This window comes from Haemorhous mexicanus, chromosome 2, assembly GCF_027477595.1.
Source record: "Haemorhous mexicanus isolate bHaeMex1 chromosome 2, bHaeMex1.pri, whole genome shotgun sequence".
Lineage (NCBI taxonomy): Eukaryota > Metazoa > Chordata > Aves > Passeriformes > Fringillidae > Haemorhous > Haemorhous mexicanus.
This window is the reverse complement of record NC_082342.1, coordinates 108,811,027-108,830,776: the sequence shown is the minus strand read 5'-3', so window position 1 is coordinate 108,830,776 and position 19,750 is coordinate 108,811,027. Positions and strand designations below refer to the sequence as shown.

The following is a 19,750-nucleotide window of genomic DNA, read 5'->3' as shown; positions in this document are numbered from 1 at the left end:
GTATTTTCCTTGTGGAGTGAAATGCACAAGAGGAGCAGTTTTATTTGCATAAGAGTTCTCCACTCTCTGCCTGCAGCTGAGAGACTGCTCTACCTGCAGGAAGGCTGAGGAACACTGTGAGACCCATCTGGTTCACCTGACCGCTCCAGAGAGATGCTTCTGGAGAACAGGAGAGTTCTGCAACATCCTTCCTGACTGGAAAAGTGTGACTCTTTCTGATCCATGCAGGATCTCAGTGGCAGGGTTCTTGGGCAGATGATTCTGTAATGTTTTTGTACTTGATTGTTGCCTTAATTCTCTGCAACAACTTGTTTCCTCTCAGCTTTTTTGTCTTGCTGTGTTTGTGATCCCTTTCTCCGGTAGAGTTTCCTGGCTTTGCCAAAGCACCTCCCTGGCCTGAGGGTCCTGCTGAGGTCTTCCTTACATTTCTTCTCTCACATCAGTAATTTTCTTGAGGAATTCTGGCACCTCATCATCCCTGCTTTCAAGTTTTGTCATATACAGATTCTCAAGCTCCTCATATATGATTATCACTTTCAGTTTTTATCACTTTGTAATTTTGGAACGGTGTTTCCTTAAAACTTGGTCAATTAATATTTTGAGAGCTGGAAAACAATAGGCTCACTCTTTTTAAAAATGTAATTTATTTTAAACATCAAGGTTGTGAGCCAGGTTAATTTTTAGTGAAGATGGCTATGCTGACCCCATGGCTGCATCTGACCCAGTGCAGGGGACCAGAGCTCTGCAGCAGCATGTCTGGAGCAGTCCTGGTGCTCCCGGAGCCCTTATTCCTACACATATGGTGTGTGGGGCCATGGGTGATGTCTCATATCAGCCAGTGCTGGCACGGGTGCCTGCAGGTGATCTCCCCACTCTGGCACAGCAGCAGCCTCTCCCCCCTTGTGGAAGAGGCTGTAGATCTTGGTGGCTGTCCCTAAAATCCTGGAAACAGCAGCTTTGCAGCACTTCTGGTGCCCTGTGCCCTGAAAGGCTTTTGGTGTGCCTTGCATAACAGGGACCTAATCAAGGTTATGAGTGTTTATTTATGAAGAGGTTGGCATGGTGTTTGCTTTTCTAACATTCAGTTTCCTGCTCACGTGAAGGCAGCTACAGGAGACAGCTGTCCTTGAGTGGGGGAACACTGTGGTACCCTTGGCCAGGTGAGCTCCTCAAACCTGACCTTCCCTCCACAGTGAGTGCAGGATGGGGACAAGAAAAAAAAAATAAAGAAACATCACAACAAGAGTGAGCAAACATGTGCACTATGGTTTGTAAAGGGCACAGTGAAAACCTACACTGGATTTTTTTAAGCATGCTCTCTATTGTTGATTTTCTCCTGGCACTAGTAAGGATTGGTTTCTTACCAATCCCTTTCTCCTTTTTCCCCTTTCCTACTCCCAGCTCAGCAGTACTGTTGGAAGGGGTCACTCACGTCTCCCCAAGTTAAAGTTTAAGGGACATTTTTGTGGAGGATGTGCAGCTGTGTAAGAGGAAAACCTGTTTCTCCAGGATGCACCAAGCTGGAGGTGGGAAGGCACCCAGTAGCACAGCCCTCCAAGCCCTGATTTCACTCAAGCCGCCACAGTAACACCAAAGTCTTGTCATTGTATTTCATAGTGAGTTTTATTTTGACTGCTATAGGTGATATATTCTTTAAACATTTTATTGTTTAAACATTTAAACTTCAGGAAAAGGAAAACAATTTGAGATTTTAAATAAATTTCATAGAGAACAACTCACTTGTAGCAAGGCAATCAAAAGGGGTTCTTGCTTCTGGGATGGAGATTTAGGCACTGATTTATTCACTTGATCTACTTTGTCCTAAAAAAAGGAAGGAAAGAGACAAGCAAAATTGTGTTTATAAGAAAGAAGTTATCTGGGCCTTTTCAAGCATGCCTGTGCCATTACAGTGCCCTAATTCTCTTTAAGATTAAAAAGCCTGAGCCAACATTATCTTACTGAAAACATAACTAGACACAACAAATGTGTCATATGATAATCCCAGTGCAGTGATGGTTTTGGATTGATAAATGTTATTAAACACTTTGCTGGAGAAGTGCACCAAATGTTTCTCCTGGGACATTCTTGAAGGTTACCTTTGGTCAGGCTCAGCAGAGGCGAGGGTTTCCTGCCAAGCACCAAGTTCCCTGGGCACTATTTACCTTCAGATGAGTCAGTGGGATGAAGGGCTGTCACAGGGCAGGGAAGGACAGATAAAACCGAGTGCTGCAGAGCTTCTGACTAAAAAGAAACTGGCAGGTGTTGGGTGCCTGACCGGAATTTTCAGGGCTCGTTTGCAGGAGGTGTTGCCAGCAGTGCTGGTGTGGGCTCACAGGGTCAGGCTGCACCAAGTCTTGGAAGGAGATGGCCCAAGGAGGCTGGTCTCAAGATGATGCTGAGCCCCCCCCCCCCAGACATCAGGTGACATGGGCAGCCCAGAGGACCACAGGACCTCCTGCCTTTTTCACTAAATAAAAGTCATGGGAAAAAGCCCAAATGGCACCCAGCCACTGCCCTCCAGGAAAAGAGAGGAGACGGGCTCAATGCATTGGAGACATGGCTCAGCCATTAGTCAGCCCCACCACAGGACTCTGGGGGATGTGGGCTCTTCTTCTGCCATGCCAAACCCCCTGCAACACCTCCAGGAAGGCAGCCAGCAGGTACCAGCTGGGACTGCCAGTCCTTGCTGTAGGGACCAGGTCCTCACCCTGCTAAGACAGTCAGGGACACATTGGGGCTCCTGGTGGAGTACATCTTTTTTGGCTGGACAAAGGACACGAAACATGGCACTTGGTTGCAATGGGCAGCAATATCCAAAACAGAGGGTGTGGTACACACTTCTTATTGGTGGTTGTAACAGTCTCCTATTTAATTCTCTAGTCATACAGTTGTCTCAAGAATAAGACACTTAATACATACAGTTGTCTCAAGAATAAGACACTTAAAATAAATTATTTTATATAAAAATGCAGTGTTTAGTGTCTTCAACATCCTTTTTGTTGACTTTCTTGTGATACAGAACAGAATAGTACTCCAGTTGAAAGAACCTACAAAGAAGATCTAGTCCCACAGCCTGACCACTTCAGGGTGATCAAAAGTCAAAGCAGATTGTTAAGGGCATTGTCCAAATGCCTCTTAAACACTGACAGTCTTGGGCCATTGACCACCTCTCTAGGAAGCCAGCTCCAGTGTTTGATCACACTCCTGCCAAAGAGGTTCCTAATGTCCAGTCTAAACCTCCCCTGATGATGCAGCTTTGAACCATTCCCACACATCCCATCACTGGATCCCAGGGAGAAGGGATCATCACTTCCCTCTCCACTTCCCCTCCCCAGGAAGCTGCAGAGAGCAATGAGATTGCCCCTCAGCCTCCTTTTATCCAAATATTGAAGAGAACTGGCCCTAGAACTGAGCCCTGAGGAGCACCACTGGTGACCAACTACATGTAGTCCCATTCACTACAACCCTCTGAGCCCTGCCCTTCAGCCAGATTTCACCCAACCCACTGTAATCGCACTCATCCCACAGCTGGACACAAGCATTATAAATTCACTGCTACACCTTTAATGGAAACTACTCAAAAAACTTACCATGATCAGGTGTAACTCATGTACTATTTATGCACATTATCACTCAGGTACTAACTGTATCTGCTGTGAATGAAGTCAAACTCCACTCCGTGTCGGTGGGAAAAGTTTTTTAACTATGTCTTTAACGGGGCAGAACAAGAGGAACTCACATACGTGCGCTCACTCACACGTGATGTGAGTCACACATAACTCTGAGACTATGTGATTAAATAAACTACCCTGAAAAAAACGGGATTTAGTTAATGGTGTCAGCTCTGCTGGCTGCCCATAGAGGTTGTTCTCAGGTGTCACAGGGAAGGCTGATTCGAAGTCAGCCCTGGACATCCTGGCTGTACTTGTCTGGCCTGGGGTGGTGGCTGAGTTTGCAGTGTTTTGGTAAAAGAGACTGTCTGCAAAAAATATTGATGTTTCATGCCAGCTGCATTGCAGAGTGCTGGCTTTGGGAAGACTTGCTGCTTCACCTCAGGGTGCTGTATTTCTTCGCTTACAAAACTCAGTGTATGTTCTACCCAAGTGAGACTGGCAGCCAAGTGTGCTGCTGTCCACGGCACTGTAACATACCCTTGGCCTTCACGTTCCAGTCTGAAAGCCTCTTCAGACAAGGCACTTCCCTGTCAGAAGGAGAAGTTTGAGCTTTCTTTCTCTGTGTTGCAGAGTGGCTGCTGAGGGGGCCCAGCAGCACAGCAGAGCCATTGCCAGCCCTGCTCTGCCCTTGGCATGCCCAAAAGCTTGGGGAAGGACAAACCCACGCTTGCCCTCGCATCTGCCTGTGTTTGCCTCAGTGGGTTTCTCCTCCATCCTGCTCCCACCATGTGGCCATGCTGAGGCCACAGCTGTGTCTCTGGCTGTGGTGTCCCAGCAGGCACTAAATCCTGACCGCCCCAGCTCAGTCTTGCCACAGAGAAGCAGCCTCAGACAAAGCCAGGCTCTCCTCAAACACTGTTTGCCATGTCATGAGACTGCTGGGGCTCAGCCTTCCTGGAAAAGGGAGTCTTGGCATTGGCTGGCATGGTTTGTGCCTATTGTGTGTGTGTTGGCAGGTGCTGAGCCTGCAGGTGTCCCCCACGCTGCAGCCAGGCAGGTTTTGCTGGCTGCAGTCTCGCCAGAAACAACACTAGCAGGATTTGACACTTGGAGCTGTCTGTGGTTGTTTTCCCAGGCATCTCCTGTGGAGTACTCAGTGCGACCTTCAGTGCAGAGCACGTGCTTGGGCACCAAGGGGTTGAGAGCTCCAGCAGCTCAGGGACACCTCCATGCCCCTCTGTTCTGTGCCAGCTCCCACAGAAACCCCTCTGAAACATCCTGCAGCACCAGTGATGAGCTTGGTGCTATTTAGAGCCGTGTAAGACCATGTGTAAGGCCACCATGGTTGAGCTTGGAAAAGATAATGAAAGAGAAGGACCAGCTGCAAGTGCCACTGTCCCCATAGTGCTGGGGCTTTGCACATGCAGGGCAGCCCAGCCAGCTAAGGGGCTGTGTCTGCACTCTGGCAAGGGGTGAAGGCTGGCCCAGCACAGCCCACAGCCCAAAATAAACCTTTTATTGCAAGTTGCAAGAGCTTGAGGTGCATTTATATTTGATTTATATCCTTTACTTCTGTAAACAGGGGCACCTGATGCTTTAAAACTTAAATGAAAGGACGGTCACTGCTTGGATCCAAAAGGCTCAACAGTTTCCTTAAGAACAAACAGGAGATAATGTCACATCCTCCTCTACACCTCTACTTGCTTTTATACCTGTGTGAAAGGACCTTTCATTTTTGCAGTCCTGTGCTTATTGCAGAAAATACCCCAGCTGAGAAACCAGATGTAAGCCTGTGTAAGGGAAGCCCCAGCTGCCCAAACTGCTGGAGAGGCACAGGGCTATGGGTGCCCAGAAGCAAACCTGGCCCTGTCTGGGAGTGAAGCAGGGATGTCTGAGTATGTTGAGTGGTGAGGGTGAAAAGTGCTTTGGCTTTTAACAGCAGAAAATAGCTTGTTGACACCAAGCCCAAATGGCAAGTAAAGGAGATCTGGGGCTCTGAGTCCCTGCAGGACTCCTGCAATCAAATTTCAAATTGTGGTGATGGCAAACCCAGCATGCAAATACAGAATAATTTTATTACTTTGTGCTGAGAAGGTCATCAACTCATGCCTACAAATCCTGAGTATTTGCTTACGTAATTTGTTTTTGTTTTCATTTGGGATTCCTCAGCCTTGTCCTGACTTCACTTGTCACTTGGACCAGCTGTACTTTGTAATGCAGTGGACTTTGGTTTATCACTCTGTTTTACAGTCTGGCAGCTTTACAGCTTTCAGAGATATGTAGTTACATAAAATGGGTGTGCTTTCTTGCCTAGCTAAAGAATAGCCACCATCCCTCAGAATTTCAGCTAGTTTTGGTTTTGTTTAAATAAGGTGTTTGGATTAATAAGGTGTTCTTTCTTTGATCCTAGCACTTGTTGCTGCCTCCATCTGCCAGTTCCGCCTGTTGCTCTTCAGCAACAATTAATTCCTGTTCCTACACCACCAAATCCAAAATTAGTACTTGCTAATACATTAAATTATGGCTAATGACATCAATAGGAGGTAAAAATAATCCATAAATTATTAATGTATCCCAAAAATATGCCTCTCAGACTTCTGATTTTGTGAAAAAGTCTTACAGTTTCTTCTGATTACATCATCTGGAAAGAAAAAAGACTAAACTGTTTCCCTTGATGCTGCTTCCTCTGCAGGGTTTGTGACTTCCTGTGGCAGGCTGTGGTCAGCCCCTGCACCTGGCCTCCTTCAGTGTTGCAGATCTCTTCTCCTGCCTCCTTTTTAATTTTCATTTTCTGCCCCAGTGGCAAACCTACACCTCTGTATGGAGGTTATGACCTCTAGGAGTGGTGAGTGCAGTTTGAGCCATCTCTCTCTGTTAATTAACTCTGAAAAAGGCCCATGTACGTGCAACTGTAGCTGAAACACACTGAGGCAGTGATTGGAAATGTTCTGGTATATTTGTGCTAGGCCATGGCAGGAAGCTGGCTGGGGGAGAAACCCAAATGCTATCATGTGAACTGATTGCAAAAGGCATGAGACTACAGACCAAAACGACGAGTCTTGTTTCCTCCTGCCCAAGGTGTGTGGTGTGTCAGTGACTCAAGTGGGCCAAAACTGGAAGTTCAGGGAGATCACAGAGCCCAGACTGGAGTTTGCTCATCATGAGAGCAATAAAGAAAGTCTGTTCAAAGGTACCACAGTGGTATCTGGGTGTCCAATTATAGTAACCAGCTTTCCAAAGTCTCACCCTGCAGTTTTATCAGTGTGTTTTGAAAATAACACTGCAATATCCAGTTACTTGGAAATACTGATAGGCTTTCATGTGGAAAGCTACCGTGTCTCTCACGTTTTTTTCTGTGTGGAGGAAAGTTCTAGTAGGAATTCCAGGGATTCATGTCTGATCCCTGCACAGTGGGTTCCTGGGAGGTGATTATGAAGATGTAAACTCGCCTCATCATACTGTACAGCAAACTCTCAGGAGAGGATGGGCGCCTGGTTTTGTCTTACCAAAGCATGTTATTTTTAGTCTGTTTTAGTGGCGAAGGGAAATAGTTCAAGAAAACAGAGGTTCCTTTTTCCTTTGAGTAGATGTGACCATCTGACGCCTGCTATATCAACAATCGAAATACGCAAAGTTCAGAACAAAATAAACAGAGCTATTTACCTGAGAGCAGTTTCTGAACAGAGTGTTTGTTTTCCATCCTCACAAGCAAATTACCCCCTGGGGCTTTTTGTTTCTTGCTTTGGCCTGAAGTAAATCTGAGAAATGAAACCGAAACTGGTTTGAAGTTGGAATTTCTTCCCTCTCACTCACTATTTTCAATTGAGGTGTGTACCTGTGCTTTTTTCTGTTATCAAACACGGAGTGTTTCTGATCACAGAAAAAGAGCTCAGCAGGGCACGGCCTGAGGGTGGGGAGAGGTGCATTTCCCAGTGCTGCACTGATGCTGGGCTGTGCTCCTGCCCCAGAGCCACATCCACCGTCCTCCGCCTCACGCCCTCTCCTCACAAGCTCCCGTGGGGCCAAGTCTGAGCTCCTCGTGGGTTCTGAAGCCCTCCATCGAGGCTGTATTTCCCTAAAGAACGTCTGGACAGCAAAAGAAGTTAGCCAGGTCTTGGTGAGAGAAAGAAGAGTCCTGGGAGGGAATCTCAGCTGGATGGTGAAGTTAGAGCCTGCTTTGAGTTTGCAGCAAGATTAAACATTAGCAGCAGGCTCGGTGCTGCTTTGCTGCTTGGTTTCAGACAGTAGCTGAGGCCTTCCTTTAAATTGCAGCCACTTTCCTGACACCTGAGGTTTAAAAAAAAAAAAAAAAAAAAAAAAATTAAGCAATCCTGTCCAGGCAAGCAAAACAACTGGGCCCAGCCGAGTCTGTTGCGTGAGGTGAATTATTTAAACGCGCAGGTTTGGTCCCTTGGCGCTGCCGTCCGTCCGTCCGTGTGAGGGCCCGCAGCTCAGCTCGGCTTCCGCTCCCCGAGGGACGCGGAGGGAGAGCCCGGGGAGCGAGCGCTGTGGGGAGGAAGCTTGAGCAAGCCGAAGGAAATAAAGCTCCTGGTCAACTCAAAGAAAGGGAGGCACGACACACACCCTTGGGCTGGCCTCCAGCCCGAGGCAGCGCTGCCTGGCGGGGAATTAGGCCGAGCTTTCCCGAGTCCCGCTCCGTACGGAGCTGTGTTTGCCCTGAGCTGACACCTCGGCTCCCCCGGGCCGGGCTCCGGGACGGCGACTCTCCCAAGACAAAACACCGAGCAGGAATGCAGTAAAGCCCCCATGTGCTTTTTCACAGGAAAAGTTTGCATTGGCTTTTTGAATTACATCGGCATCGAAGGCTCTTTACAAGAAGAGGAGAGGGGGAAGGGTTGTTTTTCTCACTTATATTTTGTTTTAACTTGTGTAGACAAAAAAAGCCTCCTTCCACGTCGTCGCTATGGCTACGGCTCGGATCATTGAGCAGGAGCCTGTGAACAGGAAAAGGCCGAGCGCAGAGGTGGCGGCGAGCCCGGCGCTCCCTCTGCACGGTCCTGACGCATCCCCCGGCCGCAAGTCTGTCCAAGGCCACCCTTCTGTCCCCACCCGATGGGAATGTGGAAACTCTGCCATTGCGAAATGTCCCGCTCGCTGGCTTAGCGTGAGGAGAACTTCCCGGGGCACGAGTTTGAGAGGGAGAGCAAGGAGGAGCTTTGCGCCTCGGCTGCCTGGAGATGTTATCAGCGCTGTAACACTCGCTCCCTAACACTTCCCTGGAGGCAGGCTCGCTGCAGCCGGGGACAGCGCAGCGCTGGCTGGCCTGCAGGGCACACGCCAGCCCTGTGCCTCTGCTGCTCTGGGCTCCCACTGGTGGGACACCGGCCACCAGCTCAAAGCCAGCTGGTATGGCTCAGCCCCCACCATAGGCTGGCTCTCAGCTTGGCGGTGTGATTGTGGTGCTGGAACTGAGGAAAGTCACAGCAGGTGAGGTTTCTCCAGCACCTAAAGCCACAGAAAGCAGTCTGCTGTATGTCTCAATTGTAGTTCCAGAGGCACTTTGGTATTCCTGTAGCCTGAAGAAGTTATTGAGGGAATTTAAAATTGGTCTGTTCTTGACACATGGCATTACCACATCACTGTTGGAGACTCTTACCAAAACTATGAGAATACTTCTGCTGGTTTTAAAAATCCTGCCTCTTAGTAGGATCTCAGCAAAAGTCCTGTCTGAAAGATTGGTCCTTGCATTTCCTTTCACATGTCAATGTTTAAAATTATCCCCACTGGCTAGAAAAGGTCTTCTCATTTAGCACTGCTTTACTTGTTTTCTGTGACTGCCTGAGAATCCGTTTCATCAGAATTCATTTAGAAAATGCAATGGTAAGCCACAGTGGCAGAAGACGAACAAGATATGATAAACAATTTTAAATTAATTGAAAATTGACTAAGCTGCTTACTTTTCTAATTATGATGCTTAATTAGTTAGCTTGTTCCATTCAGTCATGCAGCTTTGATAGCTTTATTGTGCTTCAGAAGTCTGGGGCCTGAGATTTAAGCAGGCCTGCCCTAGATATCTAATGAACTGTTAATTTCAAAATAAAACCACTTCTAAACTACTCTACTAGCAATCACCTTCTGGTCTGATAAATGGAGCCAGAAGCACAAGCTTAAAATAACTTCAAAACAGATTGCACTAGGACTGAAATGCAGTAGGTATGAGATACAGGAGATGAAGTTAATGTAGCTTACAGAGTAACCAGTGAAGTTACTACTTCTTCACCAAGGAGAAGATAAAACACCCTGATGCTCAGTGAGAACTGCTAGAGATCATCTCCTCCTTCCTGTTCTGCCTCCATCACCACCTCTTGGGCTGGTTCCTTGGCTGTGCTTGTTCTCACTTCTTTTGGTCTACTGAATTCCAGTAGAGAACATGGTAGCAGCAAGGGTAGGGAGGTTTGTAGCCTGGCATTTAATCTTCGGCCAAGCAAGATACACAGATTTCCATTCCCTTTGGGTAGGAGAGGGATTGAGCCTCAGGCTGCTGTGTGTGGTGTGAATGCTGCCACAGCACCTGAGGTGCTGCACAGACTGGGGCAGGAAATATCCCCAGGGATATGTCTTATGCAGAACCTGACCTGCTCAATCAAGGTGATTTTGGTGACAGATTCCATTCTCAGTCCAGCTGGAGTTCAGATAAGCACTAGAACCATATCACAGAACCACTGAATGGGTGGGAAGGGACATCACAGGCCATCTCCTTCCAAGTTCCTCCATGGTCAGGGTTGTCAACCACTAGACCAGGTAGCTCAAATCCAGCCTGGCCTTGAATGCTTCCAGGGATGAGACATCCACAACTCTGGGCAACCCATTCCAGTGCCTCACCACCCTCACAGTAAAAATTTCTTCTTACTAGCTAGTCTAAACCTGCCCTCCTACAGCTTAAAGCCCTCTTGCCCCTGTGAAAGGTCCCTCTCTAGCTTTCCCCTTTAGGTACTGGAAAGCTGCTGGGTCTCCCTGGAGCCTTCTCTTCTCCAGGCTGAGCAGCTCCAACTCTTTCATTCTGTGTTGGTGGGAGAGGTGCTCCAGCCCTCTGATCATCTTCATGGCCTCCTCTGGATTCTCTCCAGCAGGTCCACATCCTTCTGATGCTGGGGACCCCAGGGCTGGATGCAGCACTCTGGGTGGGTCTCACCAGAATGGAGCAGAGGAGCAGAGCCCCCTCCCTTGACCAGCTGCCCACAGGGCTTTGGATGCAGCCCAGGACACTGCTGGTTTTCTGGGCTGCAAGTGCACATTGCCAAGACAATGTTGAACTTTTCCACCAGTGCCCCCAAGGAAGAGCTACTTTCTGCTCTCCTCCAAGAGCTCCTGTATTTTTTATAAGTGTTCTCACTCTTAAAGCAACAGCTGACAGCCAAACCTCACACCTGGGCAGAGCTGGCACACTGCTAACTACACATCGGCTAAAAACAAAAACAAAACAGAAAATAAGAACGGTTTCATGCACAGCTCTCTGTTGGCCCTGGGCAGAGTGATACCTTATTCTTAAAATTATTTCAGCATTTCCCATGGCTGAAGCAGTCACTGCCCACTACTCTCTAGGATGAGGAAACATCTTCCATGTGACACGTGATTTATGCAGTGACCAACAGATTTAAAACCTTGTTTTATTTAAACCAGTTTATGTGTCAAGGCAGCTAAGCCTCTTCCCTTTGAAGTGAAAGCAATGCTGGCCAAAAAAGCCTTTTATTGCAGGGTTACCAGAGAGCAAAAGGAGAGCAGCACAAAGTTTGCATGCATCCACTTTCATTATCAGCTTACAAGAAGTACAAACACAGTACTGCAAAGTTGTTAACTTGTTTCAAAGACAACTAAAAAATTGATGAGCAGCATTGCTTTCACTTTCTTCTGTACAAAGGCTAAAAAACAGAGGGCTAATTTCCTACTGCTTAATATGCACTTACACCTCAGAGAAATGCTGAACCTGATCTGAAATCATGATCAGAAACACATTCCACCTGAAGCATTTGAGTTTGGCAGTTTAAGACCCACATAATTGAGCTGATTGTGTGGTTTGCAAATATATTTTCATTTCACATGACCAATTTTTTGTTACTCAGGCCTTGAAACCACACCAGGATAGATCTTTCCCTTCAAGGCTATGCCCTTCCAGCTGAGATGCTCTGCAAGTAAGTGGAAGTCCAAAGCTGTGGACTTCCTGGATCAGCTGTCCAGAGAGCAACAGCCTCATTTAGGGACTCCAACCATACCTAAAAATATAGGTCACAAAGCAGGATGCCCTGCACTACTGGGGGTTGATCTCAAACCTTTTCAAACAGTCAGGTGCTCAGAACCTTGCCACCAGGATCCACAGGCACAAAAGTGCCCTTTTATCCCACTGCAACCATGGTAAATCATTTAACTTGTGAGAAGGCTGACACCAATCGAGTCTTTTATTCATCTGCATGTTATTTGATGGAAAACTTTATATGAGAATTGAAGTAAAAACTACTACCATGAAGTGAAAACACTATTTTATTTTTATAAAAGGCAATAATTAAAACAAACCCTACCAGTGTGTACATTGTACACATTTGAATGACACTTACAAGAATGAAGTCTCCATATACAGAGATTACAAGCCCACACTGGTAAAGAATGCACACAAGCACATACTGAACTTCACAGATGCCTCAGCTTCAGATCACAGTACCATCAACTCTATAACCACACCTGCATTGCCATTATTAGCATCCACACTACTTTATTCCACTACAAACTGTACATACACAAAAAGCAAGAAGTTTATTCAGAGAGCACATATATTTGCAGAAAACATTTATTTGCTGGAATAATCTCTCACTCTTCTGCTGCCATCTTCAAGAGATACTTCTTGTCAATCTTGAAGAGCCTCCAGCCCTCCTCGGTGGACAGATCCGAGGCGCCCCTTCTCTTGTAGAACCTGATGGAGGGTTCATTCCACTCGGCGACAAGGAAGTGCATGCTGCTGCAGCGGCACTTCACAGCCACCTGCAAAGCCAACGCCACACTGTCACAGCGCCTGGGGACAGCCCCAGTGACAACCCAGCCACATTACTCAGCAACTGCTCACCACCACAAGTCATCGAGTTCATGCCAGCAGCCACTGCAGCATTTCTCAACAGTTTACCAGACTCCAGACAGCTTAAAACATTGCCTAGAGTCCTGCCACCCCCTTTAATTCTTGTTTAGACGTAGTACTTCAACATACCTGACTCAAGTTCTTCAGAATTTCTGACCCAATACCAAGTCCTAAAAAAACAAAAAACATGAAGCTTAAGTTTTAAATTTACAGAAGCCCTATGGGTAGTAACTCATCTAATTCTGCAATAGGTACCTCTGTACTCAGCCATCACATAAAAATCTTCAAGGTACAGCAGTTTTCCAATCCACGGATCGTAAGTGAAGTAATACATGGCAAAGCCCACAACGCATGTTTCTGAAACAAAGGGTCTAACTTCAGCTAGACAGAATTTACAAGGTAAAAATACAGAAGTTTTACATGCATGTTTTATGAAACATACGGATTCTCTGAGACATGCAGACATTTGATACTAGGTTACAATTGAAAATTAAGTTTGCAAATAAGCACACCGTTGAAAACAAGTTCTGACAAATTTTTATCAGCCTAATAAAAAAAAGATTGCTCTGTTCATACCCTGAAATCCTCAAAAGCACTGTCATAGTAAGTACAAACATGGCCTTTTTCTACAAAATAATGCACACCCTACTGATTCATTTCCAGTCTGGAAGACAAGTACTTTACACAGCAGCTCTCAATCTAGATGATTGCCCCAGCTCTGCTCCCTTAGAAATAATCTGTCAAACCCTGATCTTTCCATGTATATTTCTCAGTAACTACTGTGCCAGAAGGCCTATTTACAGGCCACCTTTACAGCAGCATTTCAAGCACTTCCACTTATGCTTCCACTGAGCATCACGCTGTTCAAGGTTCCTTCAACACCAGGAAGTCAAGATAAGTAAAGTTGCAGCTTCAATTGTAACACTGTGGCTCAAGAGAGAAGAGAAACCAACTCTTCCAACAAGAGCCCACTCAAACATAAACCCTGAGTATTTTAACTACATCTGCCACAATACTCTAAGAGAAGTGTGCAAACAGGTTTCTGCCATCTACTGTGTCTTTGGTAAAGGTTTGGGAATAGCACTTGTCCCTGTAGGCCTTACCTCATATTATGATCATCTACTTTATTGTAACGGATCTTTTAGTTACCTCCCCGCCCATCCATGTACACAGAAGGGCCATGTACATGGCGAAGCTAGAGACTGTAACCTGAAGATTGGGGACAAATTAAAGAAAAAAATGTGATTCAACAGAATTACATAAAGGTAAGTCAGGGTCAAACAAGAAAAGCCATTTAATAATTGGAGTCAAGCACATTATTTTATACCTGATCTCCCATGCTTCCAGGATTAGCAACCACTTCACCAGAGTATCACTATACATTATTGAATTTTACCAGTTAACCTAGTCCTCCTACCCCAGTCCACTGGTGGAACCTCATCTACAATCATTAATATTAAGCAAGTGATGCTTCTGTGTATTTAGCATCCAAAAATAAGTATCAGGAAGCCTCACCTTCAGACGACCACTGGTCTTTAGGCACTTCTGCAACCAGACAGTGGTAGAAAGGGTGCTCGCCAAAACCATCCTCAAGCAGCTCTAGAAAAGCAGAATACACACGCACCTGAGCCACAGGCGCTGTCACTCGGCCGCCAACCGGGTGAGCTCTTACACCCTCCCTACCTTTCTCAGTTAGCACCACCTGGTCCTCCATGTCCTCGTATTTCGCCAGTTCCTGGAAGAGATGGAGGATGTGAGCGGCCTCTCCCCCCGCCCCCTCCCTTGCGCAACAGCTTGTTTTGCTCGGGCACCGGGCAGCGCTGCCCCCCCGCCCCGCATCCCGCCCGCACCTTGATCAGTCGCAGCAGGTCGGGACAGTCCTCGGGACGCGCGGCGCGGATGCTGAACGAGGCCATTTTCGGCGACGCTTCCCCCTGCGGCCCCCTCGGCTGACGAGTCCCCGGTGTGTGAACAGGAGGAGCAGCTGTTTCTTCATTCGTGTCCCGGGCGCGGCGGCCACCTGCGGTCAGTCAGGCTGCGAGCATGTCCCGGCGGCGTTCGGCTGCAGACGGTTTCGGCTCGCTACCGCTGCTTCCCCGAATCGGAGAGTGCAAGCCCTTACCTCGGCCGCTATATTTAAAGACATCCTCGCCCCGCCTTCCCCACCACCAGCCAATAGGAGCGCCTGCAGTGCTCGCCCTCAGCCAATGGCCGCGCCCCTCTACGGAATGCTGCCCGGGCCTGCCAGCAACAGCTGCGGCCGTCTCGTGACTCGCCCTGCGCGCCCCCCGCCACGTCCGCGTGCGGCGCCCCCTGGCGGGGCTGGGCGGCGGCGCTGCAAGGTGGGACCCCGGCGGCTCTCCCTGGGCGGCGGGACTGGCCCTCAGGGACCCCCGGCACCGCCGGCCGTGCTTCTCCCGGCACCGGCTGCCGCGGGACCCCTAGAACCGACCCCGACAGTGCCTTCAGCTCGGGGCTCTCCCTGCGCGGGCGCCGTGTAAGGGCCGTGGCGCCGCCCTGGCCGCAGAGCGGGGCGCGGCGTTGGGGGCCGTTCGTGCGCCGCTGTGGGCAGAGAGAGAAAAAGAGCCTCGGTGTTTGCGGGAAACGCGGAGCAGCGATCCGTATCCAAGCCGGGGCGCGGGGGAGCGTGTGTAGCACCCAGGTACGCCCCCGGGCAGGAGCGTCCTTACGGAGAAAGGTTCAAACCACTGAAGTTTAACCTTGGGACTGGGACGTTTCTCAGGCTGGCACACGCACCGTAACCCGCCTGACTGGAGGGGAAGGGGCTGTGCTGGGAGAAGCGCAAAGGAGTGGGTTTAAAGCAGGGACATCTGCCAGCAGTCTGCCGTAAGGGAGGCTCCGACGCCATCCCGATGGAGGTATGGATGTCACTGAGGAGAGAGGTGGGCGTGATGAGGAAAATTCCATCGGAGTAGACTCAACAACATGACTTTGGAGTATGAAAGGATGGAGGAACTATCTTCAGCCCTGTGCTTCCTCTGGATATTTCCTGGAGATACTGCTGTATGCTGAGGAATGACTGGATCATGATCTCAATGACGGGGTGGTCCACGGACCCACAGCTGGGCCACCCAGAGAACTGCAAATCTTTGCCATGTGTGAGATTTTCTTTTCACCCTCTTCTATTAGCTGTGCCCTGTCATGTACATTCTTAGATATTGTAAAGGATCTCTTTATCTTTCATTTAGCTTAATAGGACTTGTTTTAAGAGTGGTTTGGAATATGGGAAGATACTAAGTCATGCTGCTGACTCTCACAACACACCCCCATTTTTTCACGTGTCCAACAAGCTACACTTGGCCTTCACTTAGAGGGACTAGCACAGAACATGATACTGCAAGAGGATTGTATAAAGTAGTGTGTATAAAGTGTGTGTTCGGGTGGCTGGTGTTAGCACACAGTGGAAAGTGCCTGAAGGCCTGGGAGAGTAATTTAGGATTTATGCAAACACCCTAACTGGCTCACTTTACCCTCTACTGGAGCAAGAACAGAAGCATTTCCATATCACTGAGCAATCACCAGTGGCTAGTAGTAGAAAAGTTAAAATTTATTTCAGGGGTTGTGAGTCTGGAAATTCCTCAGGACAGGGTGTTTAGTAGGGAGGCTGAATCTGAATAAACTACCAAAGAACAGACTCAGCTTAACAACATACCTTTAATGAATACAGATATTTTCATTCCCTAGAAATGATTAGACTGGGATCAGAAATGGAAAATACTGTCTCTGTGAGAGACAACAGCCTTTGTGTTGTCTCAACTCTCTTTGTTTTGCATTTCACAATGAGGAAGTCGCACTATCAGGAAACCTACTGCTGTGTAAGAACACAAAGTGCCTGGTTTCTTTCTTCTCAAGTCAGAAAAGTCACATGATTTAGAAGTTGAAATCTCAGCAAAAAAAGACCCAAACATTTTCTCCCTTGACTGTTTTTGAAAGTCCTGCTTTAATTTGCTCAGAAATATGCTGATACATTTAATTTGATTTAACTTTCAAATTCACAAGGCAGAAGGAAAAAATATTAAAAAAAATTCATGATGTGTCAAAAAGTTTCATTAAAAAATGGAAAATGCATAGAATTTAGTGGGGAAAAAAAAGGAAAGTTAAAAATAGCCAATTAAGATATCTGTATCTCAGAGACTATAGTACAATTACTTAGTTATGTATTATTAGGGGAATTTTCCCAGAATAAGTAAATTTAATAAGAATGGTAAGAATATTTTTCAAAAAGGCTCCAAAAGAACTCAGTTTGTGAATTAATCAGACTGATTTGGCATGTGTTTTTCAGCTTCTTCCTTTTGTCTCTGGTTTTTTGTCTTTGAGCAGGTTTCATGTCATCTTGACATAGCTGGGGCCAATGATGAAATCTTTAATGACCTGCACAGGGCTTGGATTTTATCCTTGAGTGATCACAGACTGTTGATCTGCCCTTCTCTCCAAGGAATGAGTAGTGGCAAGTCTCCTGAAAAGGATCAACATTTTTTAAATTGTGCAAATATGTGTGCTGGCAGGTGGCTAGCAAACGTGTTTAAGGTAAGCCTATGTTGAAATAATCTGTTATAAGGAAATATGCCCTGAAGTCTGGATTAGCTCTTGTGTACCAGCCAGCAGCTTCTTCCATGCAGAACCTGCTGACTGTGAATCTATCTGCATTTCCAAGAGGGTTAGACTTTGGTGTTTGAGATGGTAAAATGGTTAGAACTATCCAAAATGTGCACAGTTCCTATTATTCTTACTGTATCTTTTCCCTAAATATTACTCATAAGAGAAACAGAAAAAATTGTGTAAAATAGCAAGCGGCACTTTCTTTTTTAGCATGCAACCGGAACTTTTATAAACTTTTAATAAAAGCATATGGAGCATTCTGTAGTGACTGAGGCAAGTTTTCCCCACATCCTGCCCAGAGATGGAGGTCTTTTCTAGTCTGAAGATACAGGAAATAGCCAAGCCAGTTCCTCCAGATCCTTTCACAGCAATGCAACTGAACAATTTATTCAGAGAGTTATGGGAGCCCATCTGCACTTGTATCAAAAGCATGTTTTTATATGCATCTAAATTTTCTAATGTTCTCTTTCCTTGGAGGATGGACAGAAAGGCTCAAAGTGGGCACCAACTTTCTTTCTTTACTGTTCAACCAATCAAACTCTCTTCCCCTGTTTTAATTTTTGATTTCCTCCTTTGCGAGGAAGATTCCTTGCATTCCTGTATGAATCCCTCTCTCATGCCTCAGAGGTTCTCTGTTTGTAATAAATAAGAGGAGAAGGAGAAAAACTCCTTATTCCACATTAAAATGTAGTGAATTAATGATTTTTGATTATGCTAATAAATATTTCCAATTATTTCAATCCAAGTTGTGTGTCCTGTCAAATCTCTGGAGCAACATACAGAAAATGCAATTAATATTCAGTATTGACCTGTAATTTTTCATTATTTTGGGCATTTGGGATTCTCTTATCGTTTTCCACTGGTCGTTTTTTTCCTAGTCCTTAGACCTTGTGTTGATATTTATGAGTATTTATTGCTTCTGATGTTTTATTCAAGCCACTTAAAATTACAGTTTATCAGCACTAAGCTGTACATGGAAAAAAAAATCTCTGTCGGAATAGTACAAATATTAAATAAATACTGCATGAGCAATGCTCAGAATTCAGGGAAAATACAAAATTAACAGTTTCACGTGATAAAGCTACGCAAATTTCCATATGCTGGCAATAAAAGGACCGTAATTTTTCTTTATTATCTTTGAAAACATATTTTAGATCATTAGAACCCTATTCCTGTAGCTTAATACATCCTATCTGCTATTTGTAATTATGCAGTTTAACAAATTTGGGATTTAGACATAACTAATTATCTGCCTGAATCCAAAAGTCATCTATGTTGTGTACAAATGATTTGGGGTATAAAAGTTATAGAAGTAAATGTTGGGAAAGAATCCAGCCAGGCCTCAGTTTTGGATAGAGTAGAAGTATTGTATCTGGATACAGTAGAAGTCCCTTTGGCTCCGATCCTGCAGTGTACTTAAATCAGTGGGAAATATCTCAGGCTTAAAAAGAAACCTATGAAACCTATTTTTTTCCTTATAACTTAGGGGGGTTTGCACAATGAGGAGGTGTGTTTTTATTATGTATCACAGTGACAGTTTTGTCTTTGGCACAGTCTTCTGCACTGCCTAGAGGTGATTCTTTTCATGGCAGCTTGATTTTTGACCTTTCAGCATGCATGCATACCAGGCTTCCACATTTTTTTTCCCACGACCAGATGAGTGAGAAGCTTTGCAACAGCGCCCTCAGCTTTTTCACGGAATCACAGAATGGTTTCAGTTGGAAAGAATTTTAAAGACCATCTAGTTTTCAGGTGTTACCCTCACATGTAATGAATACTCTGGTTAATGTACCTTGTGTTTGCCAGAACATATCCTCATCCAGTCTTGCTGGTCATTTGCTAAGTCTTCAGCAAGGTGTGCTTAGCAACTTCATTGCTAGCTAGGAACCTGCTGTATAAACTGTTTTGCTGGCAAGCTGAAATGGCCAGTGAGAGCCACAAACATTGTGGTTGGTGTAGAAGCCATGGGCTGCACCTGGGCACGTGCATACATCCCAGTCCCCTGGAGGTGCAGCCACGATTATGGCAACTGCTCTGGTCCTTATGGGCTCTGGGGTGTCTTGGTCCAGAGCCAGGGCTGCCCCTCTGCCACACACCCCAGTGCAGGCCCCGTGTCATCGCTGCTCTTAAGTTTCTCTAGCTCCCAGGAATAAAAAAAAAAAGATTAATTGAACTTGTTGATTATTTGCCTGTGCAAAGCACACAGTTTATTTAACACAGCTCTATTTTCACAAAATCACTTAGGTTGGAAAAGACCTGAGATCATCAAGTCCAACCAATGACCGCACACGAACTTGCCAACCAGATCACGGCCCTGAGTAGAGTACCACACCCAGTTTTTTTCTTAAACACTTCTAGGGACGGTGACTCCAGCAACCTCCCTGGGCAATCCATTCCAAAGTCTAAACACCCTTTCCGTGAAGAAATTGCTTTA

General features: G+C 46.3%; 2 protein-coding genes across 2 annotated transcripts; one reads left to right on the top strand and one right to left on the bottom strand.

Moving 5' to 3' along the window:
- Positions 1-12,092: 12,092 nt before the first annotated feature.
- SAT1 (spermidine/spermine N1-acetyltransferase 1) lies at positions 12,093-14,825 on the bottom strand. The gene is made up of 6 exons (XM_059839904.1): positions 14,547-14,825; positions 14,380-14,431; positions 14,212-14,295; positions 12,952-13,053; positions 12,826-12,866; positions 12,093-12,605 (listed from the first exon to the last, which is right to left on the bottom strand). Exons 1-6 carry the CDS (start codon positions 14,610-14,612, stop codon positions 12,435-12,437), a joined length of 516 nt encoding a protein of 171 aa, XP_059695887.1. The 5' UTR covers positions 14,613-14,825; the 3' UTR covers positions 12,093-12,434.
- Positions 14,740-18,061, top strand: LOC132324222 (uncharacterized). Its single transcript, XM_059840324.1, has 4 exons — positions 14,740-14,757; positions 14,876-15,358; positions 17,038-17,244; positions 17,527-18,061. Exons 1-4 carry the CDS (start codon positions 14,740-14,742, stop codon positions 17,554-17,556), a joined length of 738 nt encoding a protein of 245 aa, XP_059696307.1. The 3' UTR covers positions 17,557-18,061.
- The last annotated feature ends 1,689 nt before the right edge of the window (positions 18,062-19,750 follow it).

Bases quoted from the DNA above. Each gene is read 5' to 3' on its own strand.
- LOC132324222 (XM_059840324.1), top strand. The intron at 15,359-17,037 runs GTACGCCCCCGG...GTCTTTGAGCAG, and splicing joins GGAGCGTGTGTAGCACCCAG to GTTTCATGTCATCTTGACAT. The intron at 17,245-17,526 runs GTAAGCCTATGT...TTTCTTTTTTAG, and splicing joins GGCTAGCAAACGTGTTTAAG to CATGCAACCGGAACTTTTAT.
- SAT1 (XM_059839904.1), bottom strand. From the start codon at position 14,612: ATGGCCTCGTTCAGCATCCGCGCCGCGCGTCCCGAGGACTGTCCCGAC. The intron at 13,054-14,211 runs GTGAGGCTTCCT...CCTTTGTTTCAG, and splicing joins AGACCAGTGGTCGTCTGAAG to AAACATGCGTTGTGGGCTTT. The intron at 12,867-12,951 runs GTACCTATTGCA...TTGTTTTTTTAG, and splicing joins TGTGATGGCTGAGTACAGAG to GACTTGGTATTGGGTCAGAA.